The sequence below is a fragment of the Siniperca chuatsi genome, linkage group LG10 (assembly GCF_020085105.1).
Source record: "Siniperca chuatsi isolate FFG_IHB_CAS linkage group LG10, ASM2008510v1, whole genome shotgun sequence".
Taxonomy (NCBI): Eukaryota; Metazoa; Chordata; class Actinopteri; order Centrarchiformes; family Sinipercidae; genus Siniperca; species Siniperca chuatsi.
Genome location: NC_058051.1, coordinates 18,253,319 through 18,269,146, shown reverse-complemented (window position 1 = coordinate 18,269,146; position 15,828 = coordinate 18,253,319). Strand labels below are relative to the sequence as shown.

Below are 15,828 nucleotides of genomic sequence, written 5' to 3'. Positions count from 1 at the left end.
GTGTGTGTGTGTGTGTGTGTGTGTGTGTGTGTGTGTGTGTGCGCAGATGTATGCCCCTAAATGTGCATTTATGTTTTTTAAAGCATCTTCATGTGTTCATTAATTGCTCAAGGCTGATAATCTTCACACATTTACTGCAACAAATGAACTAAATATAAGCTGGAGACACATATTAACTTAAATTTTTACTGTATATGACAGAATGAAAATAATTGTCATGCCCTTCAGCAGAAGAATGGATGCAAATATGGATGGACAGGAGGGCAAATACAAGGGAGGGTACTAAAAGCCAAGGACAGCTTGTAAGCTTAATCATATTCATCGTTAAAAATGAAAAATGATTTGATCATTAATCTCCTCCTGTCTCCTCCTTTAACCATTTTTTGCTTCTCCTTCAAGTGACCCATGAGATCATATAAGCTTAACAGTCAATCCATTTACATGTAAAAAAATAAAAAATAAAATAAATAAACATGAAAAAAACGCAATCCATGTAAATTTACTGCAACAGCTTAATACCCTACTGTGTGTGTGTGCATGCGTATGTGTGCATTCGTGCGTTCTGTGTTGCTGTGCTGGGGGCGTGTTCTGCCAGCCCTTCTGCCCACGGCTCATGCATAATATCATCACAGCATGCCACAGCAATGGGCATCCTCCGACTGTGTTCACTGTATATGTTGAAGTGTTTGAGTATTTGAGTAGACACAATGCAATCCAGATCTAATTTTGTCTTGTTCAACTCTTGCCAGAGCGATAGGATGTAATGCAAAAGTCAGCGTGAGGTGTGCGCTGTGATTTAATAGGCACAGCTGTCCGCTGGGAGATGACACACCGTCACACTCACCAATACAACTGGGGACAGGGAAGGCAAGCGAGCAAAACAGAAAGAGAGCGAGAAAGCAAGAGAGACACACACAGAGAGGTCAGAGTGTTGATTTGGATTCAACAGAGGAGCAGAAATAAAGTCAAATCAAGCAGGAGAAAAGGGAAAATAGAAACAAAGGCGAAAAACAGCATGAAGAAAAATACAAGAGACAGAAAGACAGGCTGAGAGACAGTGAGAGAGCTACAGAGAGAGAGAGCGAAAGAGAAAGAGAGATAGAGGCAGAGCTCCCTAACTCCAGTGATTCCCAGACTGGCTGGCTGGCAGTAAGCTCCGTGCTCTGATCTGCCCGCTCTGATAGGGTTTCATGCCCGTGCAGGCAGTGGTGGGGATCCTGAGGCCAACACAAGTTTCTGCTGCTGATCTCAGCCTCTCTAATTCTTTCCTATTGACCATATCAGCCTACACAGTTGAGACTCAGGACAGCTAATCTCAACCTTACTGACGGCTAATGGATCATCAACCAATGACAGTCCATAGAATCCAAAAAGGGAGCTAAAAGAAGATCGAACGCAAGCGGCCTAAGGAACGATTGGCAGATATGAGAGGTAGGAGCTCCATCACTGGGAAGCATATCAACATGAATGCATTTGTGTTTATGTGTGTGTATTTGTATATGTGCATGCAAGGTGGGATGCTATCAGCTGCTGAGACAAGTATGTTGTGTAAACTGTTGTATAACTGAGTGATAATAAAGCATAGATGCAACACACGTCAGAATTACATTCACACTTTTATGTTTATAGCTGTAAATAAGTATTGCCTCTGAGTGTTTCCTGTTGTAAATAGGTATTGACATTGGTACCAAGCTGATTTAAAGTGGCACTTGCTGTGGGTTGTGCGTGTATGTCATAACAAGCATTTCTGTGTGTACTTTGGGCTGGAGGAACCCATCAGAGCAAAGAGCCATTCTCCTGTGTTGACCTCATTCCAGAGCTGCTGTTACAACACCCTACTGAGCTGATGCTGTTTATGTATGTGCATGTGTGCATTATATGTATATGAGTTTTTTTATGAGTAAGAGCACACGTGTGAGCACATGATTGAATGCATTCTTGCATACACACACTCTCATTTCGCTAACAAAGATGCAATTAACACAGGTCTTTGCCCTACTCTACACTAAATCTCAACCCAGCCACATTCTGAGGGTTTTTGTTGAAGCAAGCAACATAATATCATAACAGCAACACTGCCAAGAGCCACTGTACCAAACTAACACCTAAGATTAGACTTGGGTGTGCCTGTGCCTGAATATTTCTAAACCTGTAAATCACAATCCATGCAAGTCCACCAGCCAGGCAAAGAAAAAATCATGATTACATCCTTGTGAAGGGGACACTGTCACTCTAATTAGTAGACTATGTTACAATAGTGTTTATTCAAAGAATAGGGAAGCAGTAAGACAAAGGCTTCAGTATTTTCCAAGTGATACTGCTGGTTAACTGCTGAATGCTAAATAGCAGTTGAGTGTTGCGTGACCACAGAAGTTAAACAATTAGATTGTGCTGTCCCATTCAAATCAACATTCCCCAATGGATGTTTGATTATTACATTTAATAGTTGCACAGTGTTTCCTAATATTATTCTGGAAATACGTTTGAGACTCACAGCTGCTTCATCACAAAGGCATAATTTAGGCAAAGATTCTAGTGGAAGATGCAACCTAATACAGGAGGAAATGTGATAATTCACATTTGAGAAGATACGAAACATTGTTAATTAGAAAAATGGCTGCTGAACTGCTCAGAAGAACATTTTAGCTGCTGTGCCTATGGAGATAAACATGGTGCAGCTAATCTATCTGTTCAGGATCTGCAGTATGAGTGTAACTTGTGAGCTAGTTACATGCCCAGGCTTGGGTCTGAGCTTCATTTCATCGAGCCTCGAGCTAGTCCAGCCAGTGCTATAAATACTGCTGTAATGTTCCACAAGAAATGGACACGTGAAGTCAACTCAAAAGGAATCAGACACCCAATATCTGCTGTGTATGGATTTGTGCGTGGGTGGAGTGTGGGTGAAGGGTTATGAGGCTTTGGTGAAGTCACCAAGGACCACTGTCTGGGGGGGGAGGTTGCATATTAGTAATAACTTTACTTTCTTATTTATTACAAGTGAATGTATTTCATATATTTATGCAAAACCAAAGTACCAATCTTGGAATTTGTTTGACCACTTAATGTTTTCTGTGACAAAGGCAGGTCATAATGGGAGTTGAAGACTGTGGTGTGAATGTATGCAATATTATGATACTAGTCCATGGTTTTGCTGAAGGTTATCACATCTTTAGTCAACCTAGAAAATAAAGTCTTTAAACTTTCAAAAATATATATGTAGCAATATTTCCTCTCATATTTAGCTGCATAGGCATACTTTTAGATGTCTAATCCAATATTGTGTCCCCCTGTCTCCACAGTGGTACTGGTGTGTGCCCTCCTCTCCCTCCTGTCTTTGTCACACGCCTGTCCAAAGGAGTGTAGCTGCAACATCAACACTAAAGTAGTAGACTGCAGAGGTCGAGGCCTATATGACATCCCCCGACGACTGCATCCAGACACCCAAGAACTGTATCTCCAAGATAACCGTATCAGGGGGCTGGGATCAATGGCTTTCCGAGAAATACCCCTTGTCCGCATTCTCGACCTATCTAATAACTCTATAACATCTGTTTCACCAACTGCTCTGCTGGGTCTCAGAACCCTACAGCGCCTCAGCCTCTCCTACAACAGCCTGAGAGAGCTTGACAAACGGTTGCTTGGACCTATTCGCTCGCTTTCACACCTTGACCTCTCACACAACAGGTTAAGCAACAAAACTGGAACAGATCAAATGTGTTATTTGTTGACTGTCGAACAATACACACTTTAAACTCTATCCCACATAACTGATTTTATCTCATCTCATTTCCATGCCATGTCTCTTCCTCCAGCCTATGGGGTTTGTCTGGAGCCATGGGGGACAGTTTGAGGAACCTTAGCCACCTGGGGCTAGCGCACAACAGGCTAACACGATTGGACCGTTCCCTGTTGGAGGCCCTGACCCGCCTGGACAGCCTCACACTACGAGGCAACCCCTGGAGGTGTGACTGCCAGCTCATTGGCCTGAAACTCTGGCTGGAGACCTACCTCTTTAAAGGTTAGACCACTAGTAGCTCTAGGCGGTAGCTGGGGAATGTCCGTAATGTTTCCAACATTCATCCATCTCAGTGCCTTTCCTACTCAGCATGGTAGTAAATTATGGTAATATTATATTATGGTAATAATGACCTTTAACGCAAGCAAGTATCCTAAAACTATTAGAGTAGAAATGGCTGGACTCTATATTAAATTGGCCAGTTTACACAATGAGAAGAGAGAGTTTTTTAGGTATTAAAATAGACTGACTGACACCAAATGGATATAATGTTTATATATTTTGCCCTTGGAGAGATTGACCCAGCAGAGTTAAGACCAGGGTAAAAGGTCTGTCTAGTTATTAAAGATGGTGGAATGAGTGTGTGTGTGTGTGTGTGTCTCATCTTGTTTGGTGTGTAGCTGTCAAAGGAATGTAGGTTGTTTTAGCTTTTATACTATTAATCACATCTGATGAGTACTGTGTTTGGGGAGGTGACCACATGTATGTCAGACACTTATTGGATAATGTCATGGTGACGATTTACAACATTTACATTAGAGTCTTTATTGTGACTGTTGGTTCACTGTTCAAATTGCCTGACCTTAAAGCTGCAGCTGCCATGCCAATCTCCTGAATAATGTTGTGATTTAAGGCACTCTATGCAGCAGCCCTGATCTGTACAGCCATAGATAGAGTGTATATGGGTTATTAAGAGTTAAATTGCCGACTACATTATTTTCCAAGCTAGACCAAGCCCAGCATGCATTAGATAACAAAATAACCCCTGTACAGTGAAAGCTAAGCTCGCTTGGAGTTGGCTGGCCCGCCTACATGCCAATGTTACCCTAACACAGCTTTCGTCTTAAAGGCTGAAAATTCTAATTACTGCAAAACAGAACAATGGACCCAGATACAAGGATGTGTGCTTAATAGAAAGCCAGTGGTTAATCAGACAGGCAGAAAGGAAGTGTGTGACAGAGCACGCTCGACATGAATACAGAGAGAGATGAATAATAAAGAGATTTACGGGACAAACACAGGGCAGCTGATGAAGTCCTAACTCAACGCTTTGTCCAACAGACTTGATTAATTTGGCTCCAGTGATTGAGCTGATAATATTATCACACTTGCTAATACGGCCCATTAAAGTAAGCCACTATACCCTAGATTAATAAATATCTCAAGTAATGGGCTGGTTCAGACTCAGCTGTGTTGATTATGTTTGCCACCTCCTCTGTAGTAAGCTGTCAAAAATGAAACAGGGAAATTAACCTGCCCCTCAGTCTGTCTTTTACCATCCCTCTCTGATCTAATTATTTAACTCTGATCCCAAGGTGGAGTGGTGGATGAAGTGCTTTGCTCCCAGCCAGAAGACATGAGGGATAGAGACCTGCAGAAAGTCCCTTACCAGCTCTTCCATGCCTGTATGACCACAAGCTACCATTACCTGTTTGCTAACATACACCACCTGGAGTCTGAGAAGCTACTGCGAGGCCACACCCATGGCAACCATGCTCATCCCTCTAGCCACGCTCTCCATGTCCCCATGGCAATGGGGGAGGGTTTTGGTGGCGGGGGAGGAGGAGGAGGAGGGAGTATGCCAGAGTGTGAACCTAAGCAGAGGCAGCGGCCTGTCAACCTGCGCCACGCAATTGCCACAGTGATCATCACTGGCGTAGTGTGTGGGATAGTGTGTCTGATGATGCTGGCTGCAGCAGTGTATGGCTGCGCCTACGCTGCTATCATGGCCAAATATCAGCGGGAGCTAAAGAAGAACGAGGAGTTGGCAGCAGCGCAGGGGGCAGATCATGCCACAGCAGATGACAAGGAACCACTGGAGAATGCAATCGCCTAGGAGATGATAACGTGAACCCTGGACATAAAACCTGGGCCTCAACCCTTTAACCTAATTGTCTCTGGATGCGGTGTGTGTTAATGCATATGTGTTTGTGAAAAAAGAAGAGAATGAGATTCTTTTTGTGTGTGTGTGTGTGTGTGTGTATGTTCACCTCCTTTCTGAGACTTGGGTAGCTAAATTCCCAGGTATTTGACTATGCACTGATGAGAAGATTATCTTCTACTGTATGTGGGTTCGAGGGGCAGGCCAAAGAATCCAAAAGGAATCAATTCCATTTTGTCTGAGAAATGCATATCAAAGATATGAACAAATTGCTATATATTTATAATTGTGTATTTGTAGGTATAATAGTAAAGCTTGGTATTTATAAAATGGATTTCAGAGTTTGGTTGTCTTTTGGTTGTTGTTCATAATTCTGAGTCTGATTTAGAGTAATTTTGAAAACTCATAGTAGGCAGCTGCTGTCAGTTAAGTTCTGTTCTAAGTTGTTTGTATCACTGATGTGAGAGTCTGAGAACAAGAATGAGTGTTTGTGTCAGTGTGTCATTCGTGCTTGAGTGTGTGTGTGTGGAGATGTTTACTGTATGCACATATTTATAGAGAATTTAAGAGTCTGTGCCTAATATAACGTGATAGTTTTGAGGAGGAAATATGTTTTCTTAATGGATATTTTTCTGACAACTGAAGTGAAGATGGGAAATTCGTTGAAGCAATAATGAAACAAACTAAAACGTAAACGACAACAAAACCTGGACTCAGCCTTGTTGTTTTTCTATGACTTTACAGATTCATAAGCCTGAATTATCATCCTGCTGCACACAGGCACACAAACTTTTAGATCTTAGTTTTTGAGATCAGTTGAGTCTTGTTTGTGAGTTAATGCTGATCATATAATGATAGTCATGTCCTTCAGTATGTATTCTATAAAATAAAAGGGAAACTTTTTACCTGATTACTGTATGTATAATGGCAACTATTTTGAGAAGGTGTACATCCTTAAATGGAGAAAGTATGTTTAAAAGAGGGGTATTTTGGAAAAAGAGATATCCACTTTGGAGTGAATACTAATGTTTAAGTGTACTTCTCTCTGTTTCACCAACTGTTTATGTAAGGAAATAATACCAGAATGCCTTGTTTACAGTAAACAAGGCATTATGCCACCTTGGTCGAATCAGAACAAAATAATAGTTCATGAATAATAGTTAAAAAAAGTCACAGATAGGAATTCCAATATCTCAAAAAAGCAGGAAAATACCCCTCATTTAAAGTGCTACAGTGGTAATTTTGAATTAAGTAGACATTGCATGGGTATTTTTTTTTGCCCCTCAGTTTAATGTGTTGCTGGCACTAGGGTTGGGCGATGTCTACTGAACTGGCACATGATGATGTCCACAGTGAAACATGTCGTTGGGGGGTTCTACTATAAAGGTACTTTTTATATGTATGCATTACTACTGTATTTCTATTTATTGCACTTTTGAGCCCATTCACAGCCCATCTGCACCTACTTGCCCAGTCTTTCCTTACTTTTCCTCCCTATAGCCTATGCTTTAACAGCTTTTAATGTTACGATTACCTTACAATGTTACGATGGTAGAGGGCTCAGCGGTCGATGACTGTCAGCCATTGGCCCAACCCTAGCTGGCACAGTAACATTTTCATTTCTTTTAGTTTTTTGGTTAATGAGGTTTCTGTTGAATCATTATGACAAAAAACCTGACAAAGAAAATGGTGAAACACACATACATTTCTATGAAATATTGTGGACTATATTTGATACTACTTTAATAATTAGTTACTTGTGAGAGATAAATTTGAATATATGTTCTATGACATTATATTTACCTTAATGATATTGCCCAACCTTCACTGGTACTATTAAAAGGGAATTCTAAAGTATTATATAATGCAATATCAGGTGATTGGTAAATTTGATTTCTGTCTTAATTATTTTAATATATGTAAAATATCACAGAGAGGTTATTCTGTTTTTAGATTATATTAAAAATGTAGCTTTCTGTGTACATTACAAGTATCCATTATTATTATCTATGTATCGATAATTTGCCATCAGCAGTGATTTTTAACTTACTCAGTGTAGTGTGGAGGCACATGAATGTACACAGATGCCTTTGGTCTTAATGCCTGACCTGAGTTTTATGGGTCTGTATATTACGGCAGCAGACTCGCTGCACGTGGATCAGGATGTGACCACAAAGACTGACACACACACACACACACACACACACACACACACACACACAAACAGACACGCTGGCATACACACGCATGTATGTACGCACACGGTAACATTGTGACTCAAGCGATGTCTGCAGGGCCCATGGTGTGTGATGTCATCAGCCTGTCCTGTTAAGTTAGTGTTTTAGCGTATTCACAAGTCTACAGCTCAGTGGAGCGCAGGGCAGTGAAAACTGGCCCTAACCGGCCCACGCTTAATTTGCATTCTAGCCTACTTCTCTCCTCCCATCTGACTCTCTTATATAAAATCATCCTTACAGACATTCCCCTATTTAACAAGCATGATCGTCATTACAGTATATCAGCACCCAGTGTAACAATAGGGTATTCATGAAACCTTGTTACTGATTAGTCATTTGGATTGCTGCTTAACAGAATTTGAAAGAATTATATTATCTTTTAACAATAGTGATAAAGTCAACAGGGTCAAATAATACTGTGGGCTGGTGTAAACTGTGGGCTGCTCGTGTACCGCTCTGCTGGAAATCTGATGCATACTCTGTGTGCATGTGTGCTGTGGCACCGCACAGACTCTCCCATCTCTGTCCTTCTGCTCCAGTGGTTTCCCCCAGGCCAAGAGTACCCACAATGCACTGCTTTCATGTCAACGCATTCAGGCACCGTGAAATAATTTTCTCTTTCTCTGCCCTTTTATTTCCTCTCTTATTTTGTCACTGCATTTCCAAAAGATTTTCCTCTTTCTCCTTTCTTCAGTTTTTCTTTCCTCTGTCCAGATATTTTTCTGTGATTCTGTCGACAGGAGAACTTACATAGATAATCATCAGAAGACGTTTTTAATATGAGGCAAATGCTGTATTCCATATTCTCAGTTCTCAGGCGCACATGTTGGGGCGGTGGAAAGGATTGCAATACTCCACATACTGTACACTGTATTTGAATAGAATTACTTGCTCTTTCAAGACATTTGTACTGTGTGATTACTAAAGCTATCAATGTAAAACAGGACTTCCAAAAGGTCTGCAGAGGATAAACATAAAGAAAGTTGGAGGCACCTTACTGCAAGCATAGCTGACTGAAGAATAGCATTGAACTAGAAACACATTGTCTACCTATCTGCATATTTTAGCCACTTTGCATGTTAATATTTTGCTCAATGTGTCTCAAAATCTACACATCAGAAGCTGTAATAAAGATTCTCATTTTGCAAACAAGATGCTTCCAACTTTCTTTATGTTAATTACTCACAAACAAAAATATAAGTCTATTTTTTAACTTGTCATCCTCATGTGTACTGTACACAGCTAAAGTATTGCATTAGTCACATAATACACAAAATGATGACTGGAAGTCATCTTGTGCCTTTGGGGAGAGGTGGGTGATGAATGATGTCATATCACAACTTTCCTAAAGATAATACCATAACTATTGTGAAACCATATGTCTATATCTCTATCCTCCCCCCTTTTACCCATTTCTTCCACTTAATCTGCAGCTCCTTTCCTCCATAACCATGTTGATGCCAAACAGAATAAGGGCCACACACTTCATACCATTGACTTGCTGATTGCACCAAGTTGCATTATATGGGCGTGACATTGTGGGGCTTCTGAGTCACCAGGATGTGAGATCAGGCCGGCCACAATGAAATCCTCTAGGCCACAATATGCCTTAAAAAAGCACAGAGGCAAAAAATGAATGCACAAAAGGCGTTTATGGCTTCTATTAATATGTAGCCATAAATACTCCTGGATGCAAACGTCTGTGCTATGTTGCACTCTTCTTCTGAGCATACGTTGATGCAGGGGCAAGCGCATGGACAAGAAAAGCAGCACAGTCAGTATATGTGGGCAGTAAGTGTCAACTCAAAAAGAGCAAAAGATGTAGGGGTAGACAACTGTAGACCAGGAAAACAAAGCCTATATAGGAGTGTAAGGAAGAGAATATTGCAGTCTCTGTCAATGTGGAAGTGTGTGTGTGAGAAAGAAAGAGCCACTTGAGTCCCCACTTACCCGCAGCTATGGGTGATTTCCTCTCATCCAGAAGCTGAATGGCAGTGCTGGCCAATACAACACTCTTGTTTTCTGATCCTAAGCCACACGCATAAAAGCACACACAAACACAACACACACAGGCACACACACAGAGTTCACATCACAGTCATGTCATAATTCCTTATATTAGTTCTGAACTGACCACTAACAGTGATTGGACAGAGAAACACTGAACATAAATACCACAGAGTACTATTTCATGGCTACAGCTAACTGCCACAGTCCTGAGAGTGCATCCAAGGCAAGTCCGGCGAGTAAATAAGAGGCTTTCAGATCACTTGTATTAGCTGGCACTAATGGAAAGCCTGAGGCTGAGGACAGATGAGAACACATTCTCCCTTTGGAGGAGAAACCATTTCTTAGAGACATAGTTAAACTGCATATGCGGGAGGTGCCTGTGTGTGTATGTGTGTGTGCGTGCGTGTCTTTTTGTGAGTGTGTGTAATTGTGTGTGTCCGTATGTGTGTTCTGGCCAAGTCACTATGGAAAGGGCTGAACCTCTTCCTAACATATCGTATTTCAACCCACAGCAATCAGTCCCGTCCACAAGAACACAGCCCAGAATTAATAAGAGAGGAAGGGGAGGTAGAGATGCATGGCGAGAGAAAACGACCAAATATGGGTGAAAGAAGAAAAGAGGGGATGGAGGAAATTTGAAAAAGGTCTCTCTAATACAAGTGAGTATATAGTTTTACTTGTGCATTTAGCAAAATGTGAGCTTCTTTTGAATTACTTTATAACTAGTAATGGCTACTGTGTAGAACTAAAAATAATTTAAAAGTAATAACTGACTTATTCCTTAAGATTGGACTTCGTGGGGAGAAGTGATTTATCATCTTTTGAAAACTTCAATTTACAACTGACCTGTGTTGAAAGGTAGAGAGTAGACAAAGGTACCAGGAACTTGTTCTGCTGCTCTCTTGTACCACAGGGGAAAGTGATCAGCGTTGAACACCCCCTCTTTGTCTTCAGCTGTCAGGAAGTCTCTTGAAGCAGACAGGAAACAGAGGTGATGATAATACAGAGGATGCACCCACAAAACACAATATATACTCATCAGAATCATAAACAAAGAGACAATCAACACATGCACTCCTAAGATGTATATCTGTGTATACATACATATAGACTGAATACATACACTCAGCATACTTACTGGTTTGTAAGCTCATCAGGCACCACAAACAGGTTAATTCTGGACAGGCCTGTTCTTGTACCCAGGTAGGCTATCTCCACCCCTTTATCAGAGTTCCTGTGTAGTATGACAAAGACATACAGTAACCTGCATTTGTGTACAACTGTAAATTTTCTATCAGCATCATTAAAACAGAAGAGAAGCTTTTACAAGAGCCCAAGATTCTTAGTTTTCTGTAAAGGTAATTTCATGCAATTATTAACATTTAACTTCTGCAAATGGCTCACCATGACTACCACTACCATGACCATTTCAGAGAGTAAAATTGGTCTTTGACTACAGGACTGAGTCTATAAAGAAACATTTTCTGTTTTCGAAAAGAACATGGAAAAAGAAGAGTAGAGTGGGTGACGCACTCAGACTTATTGAGCACGAGGCTCGTCCAGTAGGCCTCCAAAGGGGCAGTCACCACCGCGTCAAAGAGAACCTCCTGAATCAGTTCCTTGTCACCTAACAAGGCAAATATATATATATATTTTTTTTTACGCAACCCAGACACAACACATTAATTAGCCACTGACCATGAAAAATATTTAATTCTATATGCAGAGAGAGGAATGGGGGGTTTGTAGATTATAAGAGTTATGAGTTAGATGAGAACTAACATTGTAGGTGGGGTTCGTGTCCACTGAGGTATAGTTTGATAGCCTCTATCTGGGACAGGTAGCGATGTTCTGGATGCTCGTCTGTGTTACAGTATGTCCTGCAATATAACAACAATAGACAATAAAGACATCGGTTATAATAACATGTAACACAGTCATAATTGGCACCAGCTATTTGAAAACTGAGTTTTTAGATGATTATCTGCCTAGGATTGTAATCACAACTCAAGCCTGATCATATAATCCAGTTGCTTTCAGTTACTTTTGCATTGGCATCTATGATGAATAATATGTGAAGTAAAACAAAGAAGGTTTTCCCATTTACAAGCATTAGTTTGAAAAGCGTTTACTGTAATTTGTTTAGATGTTGGTTCCCAATCCTGGTGACCACAAGTCATCAAGTGACACAAACCATCAAGTCAAAGTCCTACAGATCGCAAAGCTGTTATGTAACTGTTGTATTGCATTTAAATTTCTTTGATTTTATAATTAGGAAGGATATTTAGGATATAGTCCAATCGCAATGTTACTTGAATAAGGGATGAGGATGATAGTCAGAACTGAAACATACAGCAGTGTCGATATACTCTTACCATTCGTCTGCCAGCGCTACATCAGGATGCTCCAAGTCATGAAGTCCTGTAACAAAATAAGGACTATATATCTCAAACTAAATAAGCAAAAGTGCTCAATATGAACTCATAATAATAGGGGTAGGCATCTACACTTCAAATGCACACACTCTTAAACACACAGACCAGGGGTGAAAAATGTGTTTTTTGAATGGATGTGACAGGTCTGATTAGATCAGGAAGAGCCAAGTCATGCTCAGAGGGCGCCGCATGATGGACATGTTTAGAGAAACACACAGACACAGACACACACACCACCACCACATGAATATTAACATGCATGAGGCTGGACATGAAAAAAAAAGAGACACACATACACACAAAGATAGGCAGGGGCAGACATACGCACTGTCAAGACATGGACAAGTACAACACACCTAAGGAGCCTAAAGAAATATTTTACTTCCTGTCCAATTGTGGCTTTCAAGTTCATTATCACTACATTAATATTAAATGTGTGTGTGTGTGTGTGTGTGTGTGTGTGTGAGTGTGTGTGTGTGTGTAAGAGAGAGTGAGAGAGAGAGAAAGAGAAAGAGAGAAGAAAATGGTAGAAAGAAAGACTGAGAAAAGGTGGAAGTAACTTAATGGAGTTTTGAGGGACTTGTACATTACTTGTGTATTTCCATGTAATGCTACTTTATACTTATATATTCTACTTTTTTAGTTTTCTACATTAACAGTATTTCAAAGCTACACTGCACGAGTACTTTTACTTGTGATACTTAAGTACTGTTAGTGTGGCTCCATCTATTTCCTGAAAATGGCCACTTAAGCTATAGAGTCCAAGTGTATACTTGACACATGCTTCAACAAAACTCTGCAGCCCATGTTGTTCATTTCAAATGTTTACTTTATCAAAAAATACAAAAATTAAACATGGTAACACAATAAACAGGTTAAGAACTATAAGCATATCAAAGACTAGTGTCCTCTTTTAAGCAATCAGAAGCCAGAGCTGACTGCAGTTATTAATTCTGCATTCTGCAAGGAAACTATGGAGGTGCTTATTCTTAGAAAACTAAATACTACAAAATATTAATTATATAGAACAAATTTTTCTCTTTTTCTCTATAAATGGCTCTAACAAGTACATTATGCTGCTTTTGTATTTTTACCTCAGTACAATTCTAACAGCAGGACTTTTACTTGTAATGGAGTATTATATACATAGTACAATGTGGTATTGCTACTTTTTCTTCAGTTAAGTATCTGAAAAAACATCCACCACTGCAGCTGAATAAAGATGTTGCAGCTGAGTGAGAAACAAAGACAAAAAAGACAATGAAAGAGTAAAAAAGTGAGTAAAGCAGAGAAGGAAAAAGGAGGATTTCCTACCTTCCTCCACTGTGACATTCCCTCTGAAGAAAAACTTCCCGTGGCCTCTGGAAAGAGCTACCCCTAGACTAAACATAAAAAATATAGTTTTCTCAAAAGACAACTCATCAGTACTTTGTTGTGCAAAGAAAACTGGGAATACAGATGCTTCAGTCATTCTAAACTTCGTTCACTGCTCACAGAGACCAGTTTTCTTACCTGAAAGGAGTCCCCTTGATGTCTGTGTAGTAGTAATCATTATGCAACACCAGTACACGTTTCTGAAATAACAGAGATTAATACATTCCATGATATGCTACAGTAAACAGCAGTCACTGCAATGGCAGTTATCTGATGTGATTCCTTGCAGTCTGGCTCCATCTAGTGGTGCAGCTAGTACATGCTATGGTTGGCGGTCTGCCATACGACCTGTTACTCTGCAGATGGATGTGTTTTTGCTGAGTATTTGAATATGCATGTGTGTGTACATTTGAGTGTGTGTGTGTGTGCATTTACATACTGAATGCTTAATAATCAGGCTAATGTCTTTACTAAGCTTTGAAAATGAAAAGTGCACACACACACACACACACACACACCTGAATGTCTCTCTCACTCTCTCTCTCTCTCAGATAGGCAAGTAGTAAAAGAGAATCATTGGGCTGCTGTCTCTCCCGTATTCAGCAACATGTGCTTGGTGGAGATAAGGGGCTCACACACACAGACACACACCAGTGCATGCAGAGCAAACAAAATCAGAAACAAAATCCCCAAGTCAATCCTGTATATCACTGTGCCAAGTGTAACAACCCCTTGGCAGAGTGGATTCTCCCTGCTGAGTATTTTCTCTGGCACACCCTTTGGGACCATCAGAAAAGTGCTTGTTTGTGTGTGTGTTTGTGCATTTCTGAATTTTGGATTCCTCACCCCTTTGTCAACACTCTTCTTCACCTCCATGGAGAAGGTCCCTGTCTTCCTGTTGACCATGGCATTTCTCAGCTAGCAGCACAAAGCACATATCAAATCTCAAACATCAGATTTTTATTGAGAGGGGCACTGTGATGACGCTTATTACTGCAAGTGTCTCACCGTGTCATCCTTATCCTCCCATTCCACCTCAGACAGATCCACACTGCTGTAGTTTGGCTTCCTTCGCTTCTTGCCATCTCCATACTGGACATGCAGGCACATGTAAACACACATGCATGAACAGACAAAGATACTGAAGAAAATGAAACACTAAGTGTATACTGCACCATACTAGAGCTGCAATTACTGATTATTCTCACTATCAATTAATCTATTAAATTAGTCATTAAAATGTAAAAAAAAAACAGTGAAAATGCTTATCACAACTTCCCAGAGCCCATGGTGATGTTCTCATATTGTTTGTTTTGTTCAAAACTATCAAAGTGATAGTCAATTTACAATGATATAAACCAGATAAAATATCATTTGAGAAGCTGAAAGCAGCAAATAAATGACAAATGATAAGGGATATAAATAATTTATTTTCTGTCAGGACAGGAGATGGTTAGTTTAGCTTAGCATAAAGACTGGAAGCAAGGGGAAACGGCTAGCCTGGCTCTGTTCATAGTAAAAAAAAACCCACCTACCACCTTAAAAGATAACTATTAACATGTTCTATCTCATTGGTTTAATTAGTACACAAACAGAAATGTAAAAACAGGGAGTTACGTGCTGTAACAAGACTCCTGGAGTCTTGTGAGGTTGCCAGGCAACCAGGCTAAGCTAGGCTAATTGTTGCATGGTGGTAGCTTCATACTTAACGAGCAGATATGAGAGTGGCATGGATCTTCTCACCTAACTCTCGGCAAGAAATGGAATAAGCGTGTTCCCCAAAATGTCCAACTATTCTTTTGATCGACTGATTGTTTCAGCACTATACCAGTACTGATGACTTGCCTTCTTCATAATAAGCCTAAGTTAGATTTT

At 40.3% G+C, this 15,828-nt stretch overlaps 2 protein-coding genes across 11 annotated transcripts in view; one reads left to right on the top strand and one right to left on the bottom strand.

Moving 5' to 3' along the window:
• The window catches only part of cacna2d3a (calcium channel, voltage-dependent, alpha 2/delta subunit 3a), a 125,753-nt gene that overhangs the window by 20,389 nt on the left and 89,536 nt on the right, over nt 1-15,828 (bottom strand). For all 10 annotated transcript variants that reach the window (XM_044209816.1, XM_044209817.1, XM_044209815.1 and 7 more), the window contains 10 exons: nt 14,962-15,045; nt 14,800-14,871; nt 14,092-14,153; nt 13,894-13,961; nt 12,520-12,565; nt 11,927-12,024; nt 11,678-11,771; nt 11,283-11,378; nt 10,991-11,112; nt 10,085-10,162 (listed from right to left, as the gene is read on the bottom strand). In XM_044209816.1, the coding sequence (XP_044065751.1) occupies nt 10,085-10,162; nt 10,991-11,112; nt 11,283-11,378; nt 11,678-11,771; nt 11,927-12,024; nt 12,520-12,565; nt 13,894-13,961; nt 14,092-14,153; nt 14,800-14,871; nt 14,962-15,045 (820 nt within the window). The remainder of the gene's footprint in view (nt 1-10,084; nt 10,163-10,990; nt 11,113-11,282; nt 11,379-11,677; nt 11,772-11,926; nt 12,025-12,519; nt 12,566-13,893; nt 13,962-14,091; nt 14,154-14,799; nt 14,872-14,961; nt 15,046-15,828) is intronic.
• Nucleotides 738-6,807, top strand: LOC122882450 (leucine-rich repeat and transmembrane domain-containing protein 1). The gene is made up of 4 exons (XM_044209826.1): nt 738-1,431; nt 3,300-3,684; nt 3,813-4,018; nt 5,332-6,807. Exons 1-4 carry the CDS (start codon nt 1,425-1,427, stop codon nt 5,850-5,852), a joined length of 1,119 nt encoding a protein of 372 aa, XP_044065761.1. The 5' UTR covers nt 738-1,424; the 3' UTR covers nt 5,853-6,807.